This window comes from Lontra canadensis, unplaced genomic scaffold, assembly GCF_010015895.1.
Source record: "Lontra canadensis isolate GAN:19392208 unplaced genomic scaffold, GSC_riverotter_1.0 scaffold122, whole genome shotgun sequence".
NCBI lineage: Eukaryota > Metazoa > Chordata > Mammalia > Carnivora > Mustelidae > Lontra > Lontra canadensis.
In genome coordinates, this window is record NW_022631116.1 from 2,576,642 (window position 1) to 2,595,709 (window position 19,068).

Sequence of the window (19,068 nt, forward strand, 5' to 3'; positions counted from 1 at the left end):
AATGAAAATGATACAATATCCTAGAAAGTTCTCTGCCCATAGCCCAACTCCCTGGCTGCTGCCACACCTAGACTCTGACTCTACTTACCTATTCTGAGCAGCATAGATACTGGCCAGCTTTAGAGAGATTTCAATTATTGCATTGTCTTCCTGTTGGGAAAAAGGAAATGAAGAAAATTCACAGAAGCTCAATTTCCACATGGATAATTTCTGATCAACATCTAGACTGACTTTAGCCTAAAAGCTTTAGTCTTTATCCTTCTGGAAGAATTAGGCAACTGAACTTCTCAGCAACCGCGTTTTGCATGAATGAAAGACTGGTAGTTTATAAAGGGCCAAGAGGGGGAAAAAAAAATCCACCTTTTTTCACCAAAGCACATGTTGGGGGCTGAGTGGAGTTTTCAGGAAGCAAAACTATTTTGAAAACCTCTTCCACTAGGGCCCAATCCTAGGCAACGTCCTTACCTGTTGCATGCCCCCTCCAAGCAGGTAACTCATTGTTGCTTTAAAAAGTTTTTCTGCCTAGAAGCATAAGGAAAAGATTTTTCTTTTACTTGGGACCCTGGATTCTAAGTACTAGTCTGATGCAACATCCCCTTGTAGAACAATATACACACTCATATGCAGAGACAAATATCCTTGTGATGAGAAAACAGACAAAAACACCACGACCCCACCTCCTCTGGGAACCGTAAAAACTACCCTGTGAGAAGTAGAAACCAACTTCAGAAATTAACTTTTCATCTAGGGGTTCCTGGGTGGCTCAGTGGGTTAAGGCCTCTGCCTTCGGCTCGGGTCGTGATCCCAGGGTTCTGGGATAGAGCTCCACATCGGGCTCTCTACTCAGCGGGGAGCCTGCTTCCCTTCCTCTCTCTCTGCCTGCCTCTCTGCCTACTTGTGATCTCTGTCAAATAAATAAATAAAATCTTTAAAAAAAAAAAAAAAAAGGAAGAAAGATATTAACTTTTCATCTAAAGCTACTGTGGCAGAAGCTGCAAGCTATCCCCTAATTATTCACTCTCCCATCCTTTTAGTTACAACGTCTGTTCAGGTTTTTTTTACAGGTCAGCCTCCTTTGCAATTGGTACAGTCATATGATGAAGTCTTGGCCATGGGGTGCAAGTAGAAGGAACGTGAACAATTTTTAAATCCTATTTTATAAGGAAGCTGCCTGCCTGCCCCTTCCTGGAGGCTAGGGGTGAGCCAGCTCACCCATGCGGACAAGAACACAGCTTACAAGGAAGTCAAGCTTGTGGACCACTTCATGGAACAGAGGTACCTACCGTTCTTCAGTGCACTGCTACCTCTGGAATAATGCATTAAAAGAAATACACCCTCTTGTTGGGAGTCACTCTATTTTGGGGTGTCCTTTTTACAGCAGCTGAGCTTGTATCCTTCCTAATAAGAGTTCCCTTGAAGCTAGTCCTTCACAAACTCAAAATACCACAAAGTGATTTACTTACATTTTCAAGCTGACCCCGTATAAATGCTAAGTTGGCCATCTGAAAGCAAATTACAAATTGTTTTTCAGTTTAGAGCACTGCGTTCTTATTTCAACACTTCTAAGCTATGACTCCCTTTTGCTTTTACCCTCTGAATAAGAAAAAAAAAAAAAAGTTCCAAGAAAAAGGTATTTAACTAATTTGCGAAAACCGAGGGACAGCAACTGTGTGAGTGTAAATAGTTGCACAATCTGTGCGGACGATAAACCAACTTTGGATCCATTCATCACTGGAAAAAACAAATACTAACGACATTTATTTTTGGCCTGAGGTTTAAACTTCATGTAAGTGAAAGGTAATGCAACGTTAGTACCTAAGGGTCATATAATAAAAATCGAAACCAAAAGAAAACGTAGTAAAAACAAAACCCGGAGAGCTTCACAACACCCTGAAGGTCAGGAGGGTATATCAGGAGAGCGAACAACCCTTCTCTTACAGCCACCCTCCACCATCAGTGGCTCAAGACTGGTTAGAAGAGTTACCAAATCGTAAGTGTACGTGATGGCCTTCTTGTTATCACTCTGATAGGCAAGCCGAAGAGCGTCATGTAAAATCAGCTCAGCTTCTTCCGGCTCATCTTTCATGATGCTCAACTGAAAAGAGAAAACAAAGAGAGGGATAGAAAACGAAGTGTCAAGAAAGCAGATGTATGTGCTACCACTCAGAAGTGGGTACGGCCATACATCCCAATACACAGAAGACAGCCATCCGCTCATTCGTCACGTATGTACTGAATTCCAGCTGGGCACCAGGCTTTAGGTCTACAACGGTTGACAGGGAGGTCCTCTTCCTTTGCAACTATGTATTTGCAGCCACACGACAAAGTTCTGGCCAACAAATGCAGACAACAGGAACGTGAGTAATTTACTGCACCCTGTTTTCTAAGGAAGTTGCTTGTCTGGCATCTTTTTTCCCCTCCTACAGACTGAAGGTAATCCTACAGGACAAATAAACTTAATTATAACTAATGATATAAACTATGAAGAAAAGCAATGGGAATAACAATAAGGGGCCCCCTCTAAATGCGAGACAGAGAAGCCCTCCGAGGAAGTGACAGTTATACTGAGGCAGGAAGGATGACAGTCAACCAGGAATCATGGGGGAAAATGACCCAGAGAGCAGGGGATGAACAAAGGCCCAGCAGGCTGAAGAGAAGATTTTCCAAAACCATTCAAGTGATGAAAGGAAACACATGTGAAGGGCAGACCCGGCGAGCCAGAGAATTATTGCTAAATGGGTGGACAAGGCAGGGGTGGGGTAGGTCAGGCAGGGTCGTGCAGGCCACGGTAAGAAGTTTGGATCTTATCATAAATACAGCGGGAAGTCACTCCAAAGTGTTTAGGCGAAGAAGTGGTATGATCCAATTTTACATTTTTGGTTTTTTGACTTAAAAATTTTTTAAATATTTATTTTTAGAGAGTGTGCACATGGCGGGGGGGGTTCTCAAGCAGACTCCCCATGGAGTAGGGAGCTGGAAGTGGGGTTCGAGCTCACAATCCTAAGATCATGACCTGAGCTGAAACCAGGACTTCGAGACTTAATGGACAGAGCCACCAGGTGGCCCCCAGTTTACGTTTCTCGCTGCTGCATGGAGAGTGGGGCAACAGGGCAGGCAAAACTACCAGACAGCAGGCTGTGACAATGTGGCCAGGATGACAGCAGAGGACACAAAGAAAAGGGCAGATGGATTCCAGAAATATTCTGAATTTGGTGGCAAGAGTAACTGTTGCTGGGCTGGAAGGGTACTGAGAGGTACCCGCAAGTTTTAAGACCCTACTGAGTAGGAGGTTTCCAGAGGCAAAAACTGGTAGACAGTGGCAAGGAGAAGATGGTGAAGGAACGTGCTGGGGAGGCTTTTGAGATCAACAGTCAGGTGTGAGAGGCAGGTGAGGCCTCAAACTGGAGAGGGCATGTCAGTAGCCCACTGCAGCAGGGGAATATAAATTTGATGTCGTTAGCACCGAGGCGGCAGCGAGCCCGATGGCAGACAGGAGATAACCTGAGGACGACAAAATAGAAAAGAACGTGGAGAAGACTAAGGCTTTAGAGAAAGAACAGAACCAAACCGTGCACAAGCAACACTCAGGTGCATTTTCTGGACGCCACATACGTGCCCGATTCTCGACGCCCGATTCTCCCTTCGGTCCGGCTGGCTCCCTGACAAAAGCAACTACATTTCCGCTCATTTTGCTTGGATAAAAAAGCTAAGCCCGTGGTGCCCCCTCCATCTGCACTGGGGACTGCGGCGGTCTGCCTGCAGGCTCTGGAGTCTGACAAGCCTGGATGGATGCCAACACCGCCCCCCCCCCCCCCCCAACCATGACCCATCGAATTCCGGGCAATTCTACCCCCCGGAGCCCCCCATCCAGCGTTCAGGAAGCTGGAGCGAGCGCTGCGTACCCGCTGGGCCAACGAACGGGCCCCGCTCGCAAAGGCCGCCTCACCTTGGCTCTCTTCAGCAGCTGGATGATCTCAGCCTCGGTCTCGTCCGCCGCACCCTCGGCGGCGGCCCCGCCCGCTCCCTGCCGCTCCTCCTGCTCATCTGCCGCAGCGGGCCTCGAGAACCAGGCGAGCGCTGCGGGAAGGGGCTCTGAGGTCACCGGGCCCGGCCTGCGCCCCGGTCCCCGCCCGGCCGGCCCCGCCCGGCCCGCGCCCCTCACCTGCCAGCAGCGGCAGCAGGCCCGGGCCTCCGCCGCGCGGCGCGACTCGGAATGCCGGCACCGCCACCTCAGGCGCCCGGCTCCCCGCGGGCCCCGGGAGCAGGCGCGCCGAGCAGGTCCGGCACCGCCGCCCCGCGGCCCGCAGGAGGCCTCGGCCCAGGCTCGGGCTCAGGAGCCTGTACATGCTCGCGCGGCGTCCTCGGCGCACTGCAGGCCCGGCCGGGTCCCACGACGGCCCGCCCCCAACGCCGAGCGCCCGCCGGATTGGTCGAGCCGCGAGATGGGAGGAGGCGGCGTCGTGGCTGCCCGCATGCGCGTGACGCGCGCCGACGTCCCCGCGCCTCGCCCCGCCCCCGACCGACGGCGGGAATTCTCCCCAGAGCCGTCGGAGCCTCGCACCTGCTGGGCTTTCCCGGGAGGCTAAGTGCCTGGGACTCCATGGCCGTCGCCTTGCCAGGAGCCACGTTGCCCGCTGTCGTCGAGGAGCTCCTGAGCGAAATGGCAGCGGCGGTGCAGGAAAACGCGCGAAGTACGGGCCGGAGGGCGTGCGTAGCTGCGCTGTGGGCGGTGGACCTGGCCAAGCCCGTGGGGAGGCGAGGGGCGGAGTTCGCTGGGCCTGCGGGGCGCCGGTTTGGGCGCGCTGACCCCGCTCTCTTCGTCCTGGCCTCTCTGGGCTTTTTTCTCCTATGGCTCTATTCCCAAACCCCAGTTCGTAAAAAAAAAAAAAAAGAAGAAGAAGGAAAAGGAAAGCCAGATTTGTGTAGGGAGCAGGCAGTGGTCCCAGCAGGCGGGCGGGGCCCCAGAGGGAGAGAAGGGCTAGGCGCTGCCACGAGACCCGTGAGAAGGGGCCTCAGACCAGGAGGGTTCAAGAGACGGGAAGGGAGGCGAAGTTTTGAATTTTTAAGCTTGCCTGCGGTCTTTTTCTCCCCCCCCTCAAAATCTTAACTTTAACATTAATCTTCGCGTACACTGTATACGCCAGATAAATATTTCAGAAGCACGAAACGCAAACGCATACGCAAAGATTGGAGTAAATAGGGATATTGTGAGAGTACCTGTTTTTTTTTTCTCTGACCAGCAGAGGATGCTCTGTGACTATTGCTTACGAAAATCACCTAGGTGATTTTAGATGATAATTCTAATCAAAACGCATCGACCAGTTAGAAATACTCAGTCACTGTAAAAAACGGCCACTTAATAGCAGTGCAGACCTCAAAACTGCCGCTTTTTCACTTGGATAGCTTTTGTTTTAAAAGGACTGTTTTAAAAGGACCTCAAGAGGTCCCGTGTTTAAAGGATTGAGAAAAGTAACCCATACTGACACAAGCATTGTATATATATGTTTAAAAGATTAGGCCAGCCACGTATTCAGATATGTTCAGATTCCCAGAAAGGATGGGGGAAGAAAACAGTCTTGTTAGCTGAAACAGTGGTTGCCAAAAGTGGGCTCTGTCTGGATGGGTTAATCCATACACTGTGACACTCTTAGCTCATGGCTCAGGCAGAGGGACCACTGCCATTGATTCGTGTTTATTTCCAGCAGAGCCGTGTCCTGTTATTTTAAAATATTTGTTGTACATAGTGATACACTATTCCTGATCCCTATCCTTCGGTGATAATATTTTTAGATTGAGATTCTGAGTTTACCCTTGTATGATGATGTGATAGCAAATCACAGCTGGGCCACGTGGGAAGCTATGTTTACTTTTCCTTTCCTGCATAACTTTTTGGTCTTCCCAAGAATTAACAACTGTTCTGGTTGTGTGTGTATGTGTTTTAGTTTTCTTTTTTAAAAATATACGCATAATGTATTATTTGCTTCAGGGGTACAGGACTGTGAATCATCAGTCTTTTTTTTTAAGATTTTTTATTTATTTATTTGACAGACAGAGATCGCAAGTAGGCAGAGAGGCAGGCAGAGAGAGAGGGAGGGGGAAGCAGGCTCCCTGCCGAGCAGAGACCCGATGGGGTACTCCATCCCAGGACCCTGAGATCATGACCTGAGCCGAAGGCAGAGGCTTTAACCCACTGAGCCACCCAGGCGGCCCTGAATCATCAGTCTTAATGCAATTCACAGCACTCACGATAGCACATACTCTCCTCAATGTCCATCATGCAGCCACCCTATGCCTCCCCTTCCACCCCACCCCTCCGGGTTTTTTTAGTTGTCTATGTATGTATCCCTAATTCAATCTCAAATTCTTTACCCGTATTCTAAATCTCTACTGCAGGGGCACCTGGGTGGCTTAGTGGGTTAAGCCTCTGTCTTCGGCTTAGGTCGTGATCTCAGGGTCCTGGGATCGAGCCCCCGCATCGGGCTTTCTGCTTGGCGGGGAGCCTGCTTACCCCCTCTCTCTCTGACTACTTGTGATCTCTCTCTGTCAAATAAATAGATAAAATCTTTAAAAATAAATAAATCTCTATCACATATGTTTAGATGACTGAGATGTTCTTAGTAGTTCTAGTACCTTCCTGAAGAAGAGTACATGAGGTATACTTTTTGAAGCTTTACATGTCTAAAACTTTTTTTCCAACCTCACCCTTAAATGATAGCTTGGCTAGGTATTGAATTATATGTTGGAAATAATATTTCTTCAGACATCTGAAAGCATTATATCACTACCTTCTATCTCCTTAAACTTAACTTTAAAAGTTTGTGTTATTTTAGCAACGCTTCCCCTGCCCCCAGCTTCATTTCCACCTCCAGAGCTATCTGATGTCACCAATTTCTGAGGGTTTTAGGGGAAAGAAGGTAGTGGACTTTGGAGCATAAATGAGCTTATTGTTGTTTGGCTCTCTCCATTGCTAGCTTAGGATTCAGTTTCCTTGGGTCTTGTAAATTATTTTCCAGTATATCTTAGCTGTTTCTGCCTGCCCTTTCATCCTGAGGAGCTTATGCTTTTAAAGAAAAATACTTTTATTATTGTTTAGTGGGGTATTTGGAAGGAGTAAAGTTAGATGCATAGACTTAATTCACCATCTTACACAAAAATCTTTTTGGTTATAGACTTTAAATGATTTTTGTGTCTATGGCCACTGGTTTAACATGATTAACTTTCTTCCCATTCATGTTTTACAGTTCCTGACGAGCATCTATTATCGTAAGTATATATCCTGTTAGAATTGGGTTTTTTTTTTAACCATTAACGTGTTCTATTTAATTTTTTTTTAAGATTCTTATTTATTTATTTACTTATTTAGAAAGCTGGGGGAGGGGCAGAGAGAGAGAGAGAGAGAAAGAGAATCCCAAGCAGACTCCTTACTGGGTCTAGAGTCTGACAAAGGGCTGGATCCCACCACTCTGAGATCATGACCTGAGCCAAAATCAGGAGTCGAATGCTTAACCAACTGAGCCACCCAGATGCCCCAACCATTAATGTGTTTTGTTTTGTTCTGAAGATTTTATTTATCTTGGGCGCCTGGGTGGGTCAGTGGGTTGGAGCCTCTGCCTTCGGCTCGGGTCATGATCCCAGGGTCCTGGGATCGAGCCCCGCATCGGGCTCTCTGCTCAGTGGGGAGCCTGCTTCCCCCCCGCCCCCGCCTGCTCTCTGCCTACTTGTGATCTCTGTCTGTCAAATAAATGAATAAAATCTTTAAAAAAAAAAAAAGATTTTATTTATCTTGTGCACGAGAGATCATGCACAAGTGGGGGGAGAGTCAGGCAGAGGGACAAGCAGGCTCCTTGCTGAGCAAGGAGCCCAATGAGGGATGTCCCAAGACCCTGGGATCATGACCTGAGCCGAAGGCAGATACCCAACCAACTGAGCCACCCAGGCACCCACCATTAATGTGTTTTAAAAGCCAGATCCTTTCAACACCAACTCTTTATTTTTAAGAAATTTTTTTTAAAGATTTTATTTATTTATTTGACAGAGATCACAAGTAGACAGGCAGGCAGAGAGAAGGGGAAGCAGGCTCCCCGCTGAGCAGAGAGCCCAATGCGGGGCTCGATCCCAGGACCCCAAGGTCCCAACCCTAGCCGAAGGCAGAGGCTCAACCCACTGAGCCACCCAGGCGCCCCACCAACTCTTTATTTTTAAAAGTACTCTACTAAGAACAATGTTTTCTTGACATTGTTAAAAATCTGTCCAAAGCCAATACCATTCTTGATAATACAAGGTATTCTTGTGTTGTCCTATTTGCCTCCCCCCTTTTTTTTAACATTGTTAAAGTAGGGGTGCCTGGCTCAGCATCTGACTCTTGATTTCAGATTGCATCATGATCCTGGGGTCCTGGGATTGAGCCCCACATTGGGCTCCCCACTTGGTAGGGAGTCTGCTTGTCTCCCTCTCCATCTGCCCCTCGTCCTGCTCACGTGCAAGCACTCTCTCTCATAAATAAATAAATCTTTAAAAAACAACAACAAAAAAACATTGTTTTAGTAGTTGTAGTTGTTATACTGACACATGAAAAAGAAATTAGAAGCATGCCTATCTGTAAGGAAAGAGTTACCATTATTTGTAGATGATAGAAATGTTTAAAATCCAAGAGAATAAAGGTTTTTTATTACAGAGATTAAAAATTATTTGCCCTCATACACAAAGTTCAAAAATATAGCTACAACAAAAAAGTGAAAGCTACCTAGGAATGAGTAACATTTAATTGTGTATGCATTTGTACACTTAATGTTTAATAGTTTAGAAAGATATACACCAACCTGTGCCAGTGATGATTTTAGAAGAAAGAAATGAGAATTTAGGTTTACAAAAGGTTTTAACATTTCTTTACTAAATTTTTATAGCGATTATTATTAGAAAATAAATTACTTTTAAAACAAAGAAAATGGGCAAATAATAAAAATGTAAATTAGCAAAAACTTTGGGGAAAAGGGTGAATCTTCCTAGTGATCATAAATATACAAATTAAAATAATGACACAACTTCCCATCTTTAAAACTGGCTACCACAAAAAAGATGTTGGTAAGAATGTCCCAGATGGGGGCACCTGGGTGGCTCAGTGGTTAAGCGTCTGCCTTCAGCTCAGGACATGATCCCAGACTCCTGGGATGGAGTCCCACATCGGGCTCTCTGCTGAGCAGGGAGCCTGCTTCTCCCTCTGCCCCTCCCTCCTGCGGATGCACTCTCACTCTCTCTCTCTCAAATAAATAAAATCTTTAAAAAAAAAAAAAAAAAAAGAATGTCCCACATGTTGCCAAGAACATGGAGAACAGGATAATTGATACCCTCTTGGTAGAAGTGTCAACTGGGAACTAATCTGGCCACAGTCCATGGAGCTTTAAAACATGCACATGTTCTTTGGTTCACAAATTCCATTTATAAGAGTGTATCCCAAAGAAGTGCTCATGCATGTTTATCAAGATTTTACAGTGAGTATATTCATACAGTATTGCTTATGGTAGCAAAAACGAAAACAGACCCACCTGGAAACAGTCTAGTGATTCACATTAGATTTAAGAAACTCTAGTTATCTAAACACAGAGTTTGGGGAGAAGCAAGATACTTTATCTTCATAGTGGAACTCTTTGTAACCATTAAGAGTGAATAAAAAAATACTCAGGAGGGTGTTCACCATAAAGTTACAAAGACAGGTATAAAAATTCTTACTAGATTCATTTTTACAGTTAATCGTGATTAATTGATAAAGTTATGACCAAATTTTATTTTTCTTTGCCCATAGAAAATCTTCATAGTGGAACTCTTGGTAACCATTAAGAGTGAATAAAAAAATACTCAGGAGGGTGTTCACCATAAATTATAAAGTTACAAAGACAGGTATAAAAATTCTTACTAGATTCATTTTTACAGTTAACCATGATTAATTGATAAAGTTATGACCAAATTTTATTTTTCTTTGCCCATAGATAATCTTCATGTTTTAATGAAAAAAATTTAAAATTCTTCCCATTCTACTAGTTTGTTGTATCAAGAGACTAGATTGTTGGAAAATGAAGAATTTGAACATTTTAATCTTGAAGATAGTAGCTCTATCTTCATGTTTTGTGTCAGATCACATGAGTTGTTTAAAACATTAACTTCTATTTTAGTTCAACTCATCCATTTTATTTTCCAGTTTATAAAAATAACTCCTGCTCATAAAAAAAAAAAAAAAACGTTCTTGGTTGGGGCACTTGGTGGCTCAGTCAGTTAAACATTGGCCTTTGGCTTGGGTCAGGATCTCAGGATCCTGGGATTGAATACTGCATTAGGCTCCCTCCTCAGCAGGGAGCCTGCTTCTCCCTTTGCCTCTCACTCATGCTTTCTCTCTCAAATAAATAAAATACTAAAAAAATGTTCTTGGAAGATAAAGAAAACATGAAAAGCATCAACAATCATACCACCCAGTGATAATCACTGTTACAGTTTGTGTTTGCCTTTTTTTTTTTAATGTTTTATTTTGAGATCATGGATTTTTCTTTAAACATTTTTTTTAAGATTTTATTTATTTGTCAGAGAGAGTGAGCACAGGCAGACAGAGAGGCAGGCAGAGGCAGAGGGAGAAGCAGGCTCCCTGCTGAGCAGGGAGCCCAATGTGGGACTCTATCCCAGGACGCTGGGATCACGACCTGAGCTGAAGGCAGCCGCCTAACCAACTGAGCTACCCAGGCGTCCCAGAGATCATGGATTTTCTTAAAAAAAAATTTTAACATGGGGCGCCTGGGTGGCTTAGTTGTTAAGTGTCTGCCTTCAGCTCACGTCATAATCTCAGGGTCCTGGGATCGAGCCCTGCGGGGGGGGGGGGGCCCCTCCTTGCTCAGCGGGAGGCCTGCTTCTCCCTCTCCCACTCCCCGTACTTGTGTTCCCTCTCTTGCTGTCTGTCACATAAATAATCTTAAAAAAATTTTTTTTTAAACACGAATGAGAGTTTCTGAATACCTAATTTTGTACCTAATCTTTCTCACCTATCATAAGAATTTTCCCACATTTTGGGGGGATTTTTTCTGATCTGTCATTTAAAGGCGGATAGCCTTTATTACTAATACAAAAAGTACAAATGACTACCCATCAGATGCTCAACATGAAAGTCTGATAATACTCATATTGGTTAGGATGTGGGGAAACTCGAACTCATGAAGTGCTGGTGGGACTGCAGTTCCCACTGTGGAAAGCTATTAGCAACACCTATGAAAGCTGAAAAATGGGGGCGCCTGGCTGGCTCAGTGGGTTAAAGCCTCTGCCTTCGGCTCAGGTCATGATCCCTGGGTCCTGGGATGGAGCCCTGCATCAGACTCTCTGCTCAGCAGGGAGCCTGCTTCCCCCTCTCTCTCTTGTCTCTCTGCCTACTTGTGATCTCTGTCTGTCAAATAAATAAATAAAATATTTTTTTAAAAAACATGAAAAATGCACACATCTTAGGGCCCAGCAAGTCTAATATAAGCAGGAAGAATTCCCACCTAAGTGCATTAGGGACATGTACAGGGATAACTGAGTATTATTTATAATGTAGAACAGAAACGGAATGCCTATCAGCGTACTTAAAAAATAAAATACATGTACACACAGTGGAATGTTACTCAGAAATTAAATAAAAAAATACGTATGTTAACATGCATCATTTTCAAAAGCATACTGAATAGGAAAAACCAAGTTGCCAAAAAAAGCCTACAATATATCTTTTTGTGTTCTAAAACTTAGGAAACAAGATCACATGCAGGTGTGTGTATATGTATGTGCTGTGTATACATATTCAGTGTACTTTGTCAAATACAATAGAAAAACATTAGCAGGAAGGAAACCAGTGCATGCAGTCACCTCGGGTGAAAGTTAATTGGGAAGAACAGGAAGCAGTATAATGTGTAAACAGAGCTTTTTCCGTAAACATGTTAACATTCTAAGGGGTTTAACGTTACATGGGTTTTTGCTGTATTCTTTTTTTCCCAAATTAAAATGAAATTTTTTTTTTTTTAAATGCCAAAGGTGGGGCGCCTGGGTGGCTCAGTGGGTTAAAGCCTCTGCCTTCTACTCAGGTCATGATCCCAGGGTCCTGGGATCGAGCCTCACATTGGGCTCTCTGCTCAGCGGGGAGCCTGCTTCCCCCTCTCTCTCTCTGCCTGCCTCTGCCTACCTGTGATCTCTGTCTGTCAAATAAATAAATAAATAATCTTTAAAGATAAATAAATAAATAAATAATGCCAAAGGTGATCCCTTGGGTTAAGTTCCTATGGTGACTGTGAGAGTGGGCGTCTAATGGGAAAACCTCTTTGTTTCCCAGACTGAAGTTCATCTTCGGCTCATCGGCAGTCCAGGCTTTGGACCTCGTGGACCGACAGTCCGTCACCTTAATCTCATCACCCAGTGGGAGGCGTGTTTACCAGGTAGAAATCTAGAGGTGGGGATCAGCTCAACAAGGAAACACCCCTGACTACCAAATGTTTTCAGGAATCCCAGTATATCCTGGCTATTGAAAAGCAAATGACCCAACTTCAGAAAATCAGTGTATTAGTAATGAAGATAAGCTAACTAAGACCTCTTAACGCTTCCTGGTAGCAATGTACGGAACTGGCAATGACACAGAGAAGCTGTTTTCTCAAGTCTAATGGCATGGAGTTGATTTTTGCTTCCTTGTGTTTGACAACAGGCACTTTACTCCCAAAAACTGTGTTGACACTTCCACCTTGTTCCTTATCTCTTGCCTACAAGCAAAAGCCAGGATGCATTTTGAGGTCCTTCTGCATGCTCAGATTCATCTACCACATCAGGCCCCACATCAGGCTCTCTGCACAGCAGGGAGCCTGCTTCCCCCTCTCTCTCTGCCTGCCTCTCTGCCTACTTGTGATCTCTCTCTTTAAGAAAAAAAAAGAACAAAAACTGCTGCTCAAGGCAGATTGTCTACCTGGACTTTAGTTTTGTCCTCTAGAATTTAATATGCATAGATCTGTAAAGTGATAGCCTCTTATCAGACTCTGAGAGACTCAGATTTCCATGTGTTGTTGATAATCCGCCCCCCCCCCCCACAACCCTCCAAGCCCAAGTAGGTATTTATCTTGCAGGAAACTGAGATGCAAAAAAGTAAACTCACGTCTAGCCGCTGGGGTTTGTAACTGCTGTCCCACACTGCCTATCTATAAACAGTGGGCCACACCCCAACCCATTCCCACTCCCCTGCACCCCAGCCTAGTTATATGAGACAAGGGTAAGTGTCATGGGATTGAGGGAGGGGAATCTTGTGAATGAAATAAAAATACGGGCAGTGTTCTCCCAAAATTTTGAGTCCGGGGGCACCTGGCTGGCTCAGTGGGTAGAGGGCATGACTCTTGATCTCAGGGTTGTAGGTTCAAGGCCCACTTTGGGTATAGAGATTACTTGAAAATAAAATATTTAAAAAATTGTGTATGTGTGTATCTGGCTTGGAAGGAGTAAAGAAGCCATCAGCTCTAGTATGTCATCCAGGTCTTGCTGAAAACGAGGAAGTAGGAAGTTTTTCAGCATTTGGATTCTGGTTTATTTATGATGAACTTCTCAGAGCTGAGACCATGTCCATTAATTCCTAGAGAGGGAGGAAAGCCTCCTTGGGCAAATAGGTACCTTTGCTTAGTGAATTAGCTGGCTGTTCCACATTATAGCATAACTTAACCCATCTGGTAAAATCTTCATCCGTTTCTTCATTAAGGAAAATGGGGTAGTTAATGTTGAGTGCCGGAGTTAACACTGCATTTACGTAAAAGAAGCCACCTGTTAGAATTTTGTCAGGGCGAACTCAACAGATTAATAATCAAAGCTATTAAATGATGTTGTACCTGAAGAGGTGTTTCCATTTTACTTCTTAGTGTTTTTATTTGGCGTTTCTAGGGAGCTAAAATACCTGGAACAAGAAGGGCCCTTGAGTTTTTCCCACATCTTTTAGTTTCAGATTTTTTTTGTCTTCATCCCAGTATTAGCATAACACTTGACCTGTGCAAACAGACTTCTAAGTGCCCTCCAGTTCTAAGATCTAGTCATTAGTTAAAATCTTAAAAGGTTTTATTTGAAATAATTCAATTCTTGTTGACTTTTTGTTGCTCCCAAGGTTGCCACTTGTTTAACTTTCATCATTCCCATCCTGTATTCTATTACATTGCTTTATTCGTCATAAAAACGCAAACTTCCTAGTACTGTGACTTTCAGCTTGGACTTTGATTTAAATGAGGCTGTAGAACTCTTATATACACTCTCAAATTAACCTTAATGGTCTCATTGTACACTAAGATAGTCCGAATTTGGCTTAAGTAAGAAGTTCTCTGAGATGATAAAAGTTGAGTCAGACACTGTCTGACCCCCCCACTGGTCATCTTCCCGTAGGTCATGCTATAGGACTGTTACTGTCTTCCAGACACAGCAGTAATTATTCCAAAGTCGTCACTGTGCTGTTGTCACCTGAGTTGCTTGTCTGTAGACTTTCTGGGGTCACCTAGAGAGAGGGATGCATCGGTCAGGAGAGCCTAAGTTAGGAGGGGGCAACCATGACTCCCAAATGTCAAAGGCTTCCAGAAACAAAAATGTATGTCTCAGTCATGCTTCCTGTCGGTTCCGAGTTGGCTGTCATCTACTCAGAACGTCTTCACTCAGCGATCCGCGTCGGCGCAGCAGCCCTTCTCTGGAGTATTGTGGGTCTCACAGCAGAGAGGAGGAGGATGTGGTCGGTGCCAGTTTGTCGTTTCCGCGTGGCTACACCTATCTTCCCGGCTAAAGCGGATCACACAGCCAGCCGGTATTTAATAGGGCAGCAGTGTATGATCTCTCAGAGGCACTGAGCACAGGGCACAACAGATCATACAGCTGAGCACTGGGACGGCTCCTGAGAGGCCGGCAGCAGCCGTAAAACAGACTGTGCTTGCAAGCGGACGACCGTCCAGGTGGGTCGTGCTCCTTAGAAGCCGCCGGAACCACAGCCGACTTCCCCCAAGGGAGGCTCCTACGAGTCTACTCACGGCCTCCGTTTCCTATTACCCAGATGTTTCTCTTTTAAAAGCTCTCTCCTTCTGGGGATAAACCTTGCAGACTGTGAGTGAGACAAGTGGGGGCAGAAGCGGGGGCAGTTCTGGGAGGGGAGGGCATTTTTCCATTCAAGGCTGAAGCCACTGAGTTAGATGATCCCTGAGGTCAATTTCCAGTTGTAAACATTTCTAACTCAGATTTTTGCCTGATTACTGGGTTCATTAGTCATCTGATGGCTAGATAAGGAAGAAGCAAATTCACAATTTACTATCTCTGGACAGTGTTCACTGCCTCAGGCAGTTGAACATTGTACTTTTAGTCTTAGCCAGCCCCTGACAGGATCAGGCACGGGAGCATCTGTAGACTCTCTCCCCCTCCCTAAGTTACCTGGCACCGGTTTGGCACAGTCCAGAGTGTTCTGAAGGACTGGAGACCTGCAAGAAGCAGCCGGACAATGATTCAAGTCATTATAGAATTCCAGAGGCTAATGCCTGCTTAAATTTACACCTAGAGAGAAGAGGTAGAGGAAAGGAAGGAATCTAACATTTTACCTATTGGTAATGGTTCGGAGACCCAAGAATTGTTCACATCACTGCTGGATGTTGGGTTTTTCCCAGGATGAAGTAGAAAACAGTCTGGTTTCAGACTGTCATCACTTTGACAAACAACGCTGGAGCTATGGTCTTCTGTTGCGGCCTTCCCAGTGGCTTTATTCTTTGCTGGGGAGGAAGAGGGGAGATTTTCAAGAGTGCTGACTCTTTGTTGGGGGGGGGGTGGGGGGGAGTCCTGGCCTCTTCATTTAATCTGCCCATCTCAGAGCCTAAAACTAATTTGAAAGCTGTGGGTTAAATTCCTAAGTGGCAGGTCATGGTAAAATACTCCTCAGGATGTTTTTACTTCCTTGGATACTGATTTTACACTTCAGGCCCCGGACCTTTTTGGTTTGGGCTGCTTGGAGGTGGAGAGATGTCCACGAGCGATTTCTTCGGAAGGTTTGTCCATTCATGCCACAGACACATCATAATTTCCCTGTAAGCCTGTCTGCTTCTGTCCCCCGACTACCAACAGTTTGTTGGTAGTTTGTTCCTGGACTAGACCTCTCACCAGCCCCTCAAGTATCTGCATCCTCCTTCCATCCTGCCGGGTGAATAGGCAGTTCCAGGCTTGCCTCGTTCGGAGACCTCCACCCTGGCCGCTGAGTCATCCCTTTTGCAAGATTCTTTGCTTTGTTTGTTCTCCCTGCTCTCAAATGTTTTTTAAGAGCCGTTTCCTTCTTCTGAACACCCGTCTTCCCACCGCACTGCTCACCGGTTTTCACACTTGGTTTGGGTGTGTGGCGGAAGCTTTAGAAACGCTCACACCTACTGTGAGACACGAAAGGTGAAGAAACAGCAAAGTGTTCGGAGGGGACTGGTCCTTCCACCTCTCTGCAGGCAGCCCATGGAGCGGGCTCTCTAAACCGCTAGGGAGAGGACTAAGGCCGTTTGTACAGGAGGTTTAGCTGGTCTGAAACTCCAGTTTTGCTGTATCTTCATACAGCAGAGCCCCGAGTCTGCACACAGGGAAGTGGGGGTCTCCCCTTTTGGGTCAGACGTTACTGCAGTTCCCAGCGCGATTTGCAGGGCAACCCGGAGTCCGCAAATGGATAAACTTAAGGGAAGGGAGCCGTTTCCCACCACACCTCTCCCGAGTCTGATTTCATCTGTCCTTTTCCTTCTAGGTACTTGGAAGTTCTGGTAAAACATACACGTGTCTGGCTTCTTGTCATTACTGCTCGTGTCCTGCCTTTGCCTTCTCAGTGCTGCGGAAGAGTGACAGCCTGCTGGTGAGGAGGGGAAGGCTTTTCCCTCTCTGGGCAGATTAGCAACTTCTTGGCCCTTACCGGGTGGCTTAAGAGTTGTACAAAAGAGGAATTTTTTTTATTTAAGATTTTATTTACTTAAGAGAGAGTGTGCGTGCGCGCACACACAAGCTGGGTTGAAGGGCAGAGGGGGAAGCAGGCTCCACACTGAGCCGGGAGCCCGGTGCGGGGCTCAATCCCGGGACCCCAAGATCATGACCTGAGCTGAAGGCAGACGCTCAACCCACTGAGCCACCCAGCCGCCCCCAAAACAGGAATTTTTACCATGTATCGAAACAGATGGCTGACTGTTCTTGCTTGCAGAGTCCTCTCTTTAGGGATTACCCACCCCCCAGAATGCAGGGTCATTTTTAGATCTATATCCATTACCAAGTCTTTTATTTAAAGGGTCACAGATGAAGCTTTGGGGAGGGCAACAAGGTAATCTCGAAAGCTGGCTCTGGGGAATTAGCCCAACAAAATCAGGAGCTAAACTGGTCGTCGGCGCGTCTGTGTATCCCCTGCTGCAGCTATGAGGTGTTCTTCCCACTGCTCGTCGGACGGCCTGGCAGTGAGCCACGCCGGCCTCACACACGAGGCAGGAGAGCACGTGGCGACTTTTGCCCACTTCACAGGCACCCAGAACATCAAGCAGGAGCAAGACATACTCCCGTAACTCCTTATTTCCGAGGAGAAAGCACTACCCACCCGAGAGCAGGTAGCTATTTTGTAAGACCTGCCAGGGAAGATTACAGTACCTGCTCCACGCTTCCCCCCTCTCTCTCACTGTTAAGCTGGTAAACATCCTGGGAACGGGGGCGGCTGGTTGCGCATCTCGTCATTCAAAGACCAGCTTCACAGCTGGTGTGTCATAGCTGTGCTCCGCCCATGAAGGGACAGGATCAAACTTCGGGCCCCTTCGGTATCTGAAGCTGAGCGTGCTCTGTGACAGAAGGTCCCGCATGTCCCCAGAGGTGTGTCCAGGCTGCTACAGGGGAGGGTTCCACCACCCACCAGCAGGTCCCCCGCAGGGCAGAGCGCAGTGAAGGGAGCAGACCACAGACTGGGCGCGTGGGTAGAATGGGGCTGAGGCCTGTCCTCGTGGGCTGGCGGACGGATTTCAATGAGCTCATCTGCGAGAAGCACCGAGCGACACGGCAGGTCAGGGAACGTTCAGCATCGCCGTCAAGAGCGTTCTGAAGGCTGGAAGAAGGCAGCAGAGCGGAAGATGAAAATGAGGGGCCCGTCTTGCTTCTCACTGTGGGCTATAAACCCTGTGCCAGTCCCAAAACAACAGGCAAAGTAAAACTTCCTTTATCCCCTCGGATTTCTAGAAGGAACACATCATGTCCTCCTCAGCTGCACTTTTTAGGCAGTGAGTCTGTGACGTGTGGGCCCGACTCCCTCCCTAGTAAGTGCGGCGAGCGGTCCTGGTCAGTGTCAGCCCTGCCCGCGTCTAACAGGTTTGTGTCTTGTGTTCCAGTGCAAGCACCTCCTGGCGATTTATCTTAGTCAGGTGATGGGAACCTGTCGACAGCTAACGGTCTCTGACAAGCAACTGACTGACCTATTACTCATGAAGAAGAAACAAGCAGCACAGAAGATATAGACGCTGTTATCTTGTAGACATGGTTATCTTTCAAAACAGGAGTCCCACCCAGAAACACATTTAACCTGCCAAGCTTCACACGGAAGAGAGGTGAAATAGATCTTCTGGAGACTTCTTGCCACTGCCTCTGTTCCCTCACGGGTAAGAGACTCAGCTGCACGCCAGATGTGCGTGTGCTTTGAAGCTCTGCAATTTCTCCTGAAAAGTCTTGAGCCTCGCGGGTCGGCTTCCTAGCCGAAGCAAGCCTCCGACCAAACAAAGCCAAATACCATGTCCTGTCTGCGGTTAGATTTTTTTTTTTTTTAATTTATTTGAAAGAGAGAGATGGCACAAGCCGGTGGCGGGGTGGCAGGCAGAGGGAGAAGCCAGCCCCCCGCTGATCCGGCAACCCAAGTCGGGACTCAATCCCAGGACCCCGCAATCATGACCTGAGCTGAAGGCAGCCGATTCAGCGGCTGAGCATCCCGGGCGCCCGGTTAGATTCTTAAGTCCCTGAAGTACTAGTAATTTTTAAGAGGCTAGAATAGTAGATGGCACTGGTCAGGTGAAGCTCAGATGGGCGTTCCTCCCTTTCCCGGGACCCAGA

At 46.4% G+C, this 19,068-nt stretch overlaps 2 protein-coding genes across 2 annotated transcripts in view; one reads left to right on the forward strand and one right to left on the reverse strand.

Moving 5' to 3' along the window:
• The window catches only part of TTC19 (tetratricopeptide repeat domain 19), a 30,020-nt gene extending 25,627 nt beyond the window's left edge, over positions 1–4,393 (reverse strand). The window contains exons 1-6 of the mRNA XM_032841369.1: positions 4,163–4,393; positions 3,947–4,077; positions 1,985–2,095; positions 1,464–1,502; positions 466–522; positions 89–150 (exon numbers count right to left, since the gene is read on the reverse strand). Coding sequence (XP_032697260.1) covers positions 89–150; positions 466–522; positions 1,464–1,502; positions 1,985–2,095; positions 3,947–4,077; positions 4,163–4,346 — 584 coding nt within the window. The 5' untranslated portion in view covers positions 4,347–4,393. The remainder of the gene's footprint in view (positions 1–88; positions 151–465; positions 523–1,463; positions 1,503–1,984; positions 2,096–3,946; positions 4,078–4,162) is intronic.
• Positions 4,394–4,496: 103 nt separating this feature from the next.
• ZSWIM7 (zinc finger SWIM-type containing 7) lies at positions 4,497–18,679 on the forward strand. Its single transcript, XM_032841371.1, has 5 exons — positions 4,497–4,691; positions 7,242–7,263; positions 12,332–12,434; positions 16,754–16,858; positions 18,357–18,679. Exons 1-5 carry the CDS (start codon positions 4,601–4,603, stop codon positions 18,480–18,482), a joined length of 447 nt encoding a protein of 148 aa, XP_032697262.1. The 5' UTR covers positions 4,497–4,600; the 3' UTR covers positions 18,483–18,679.
• Positions 18,680–19,068: the final 389 nt, after the last annotated feature.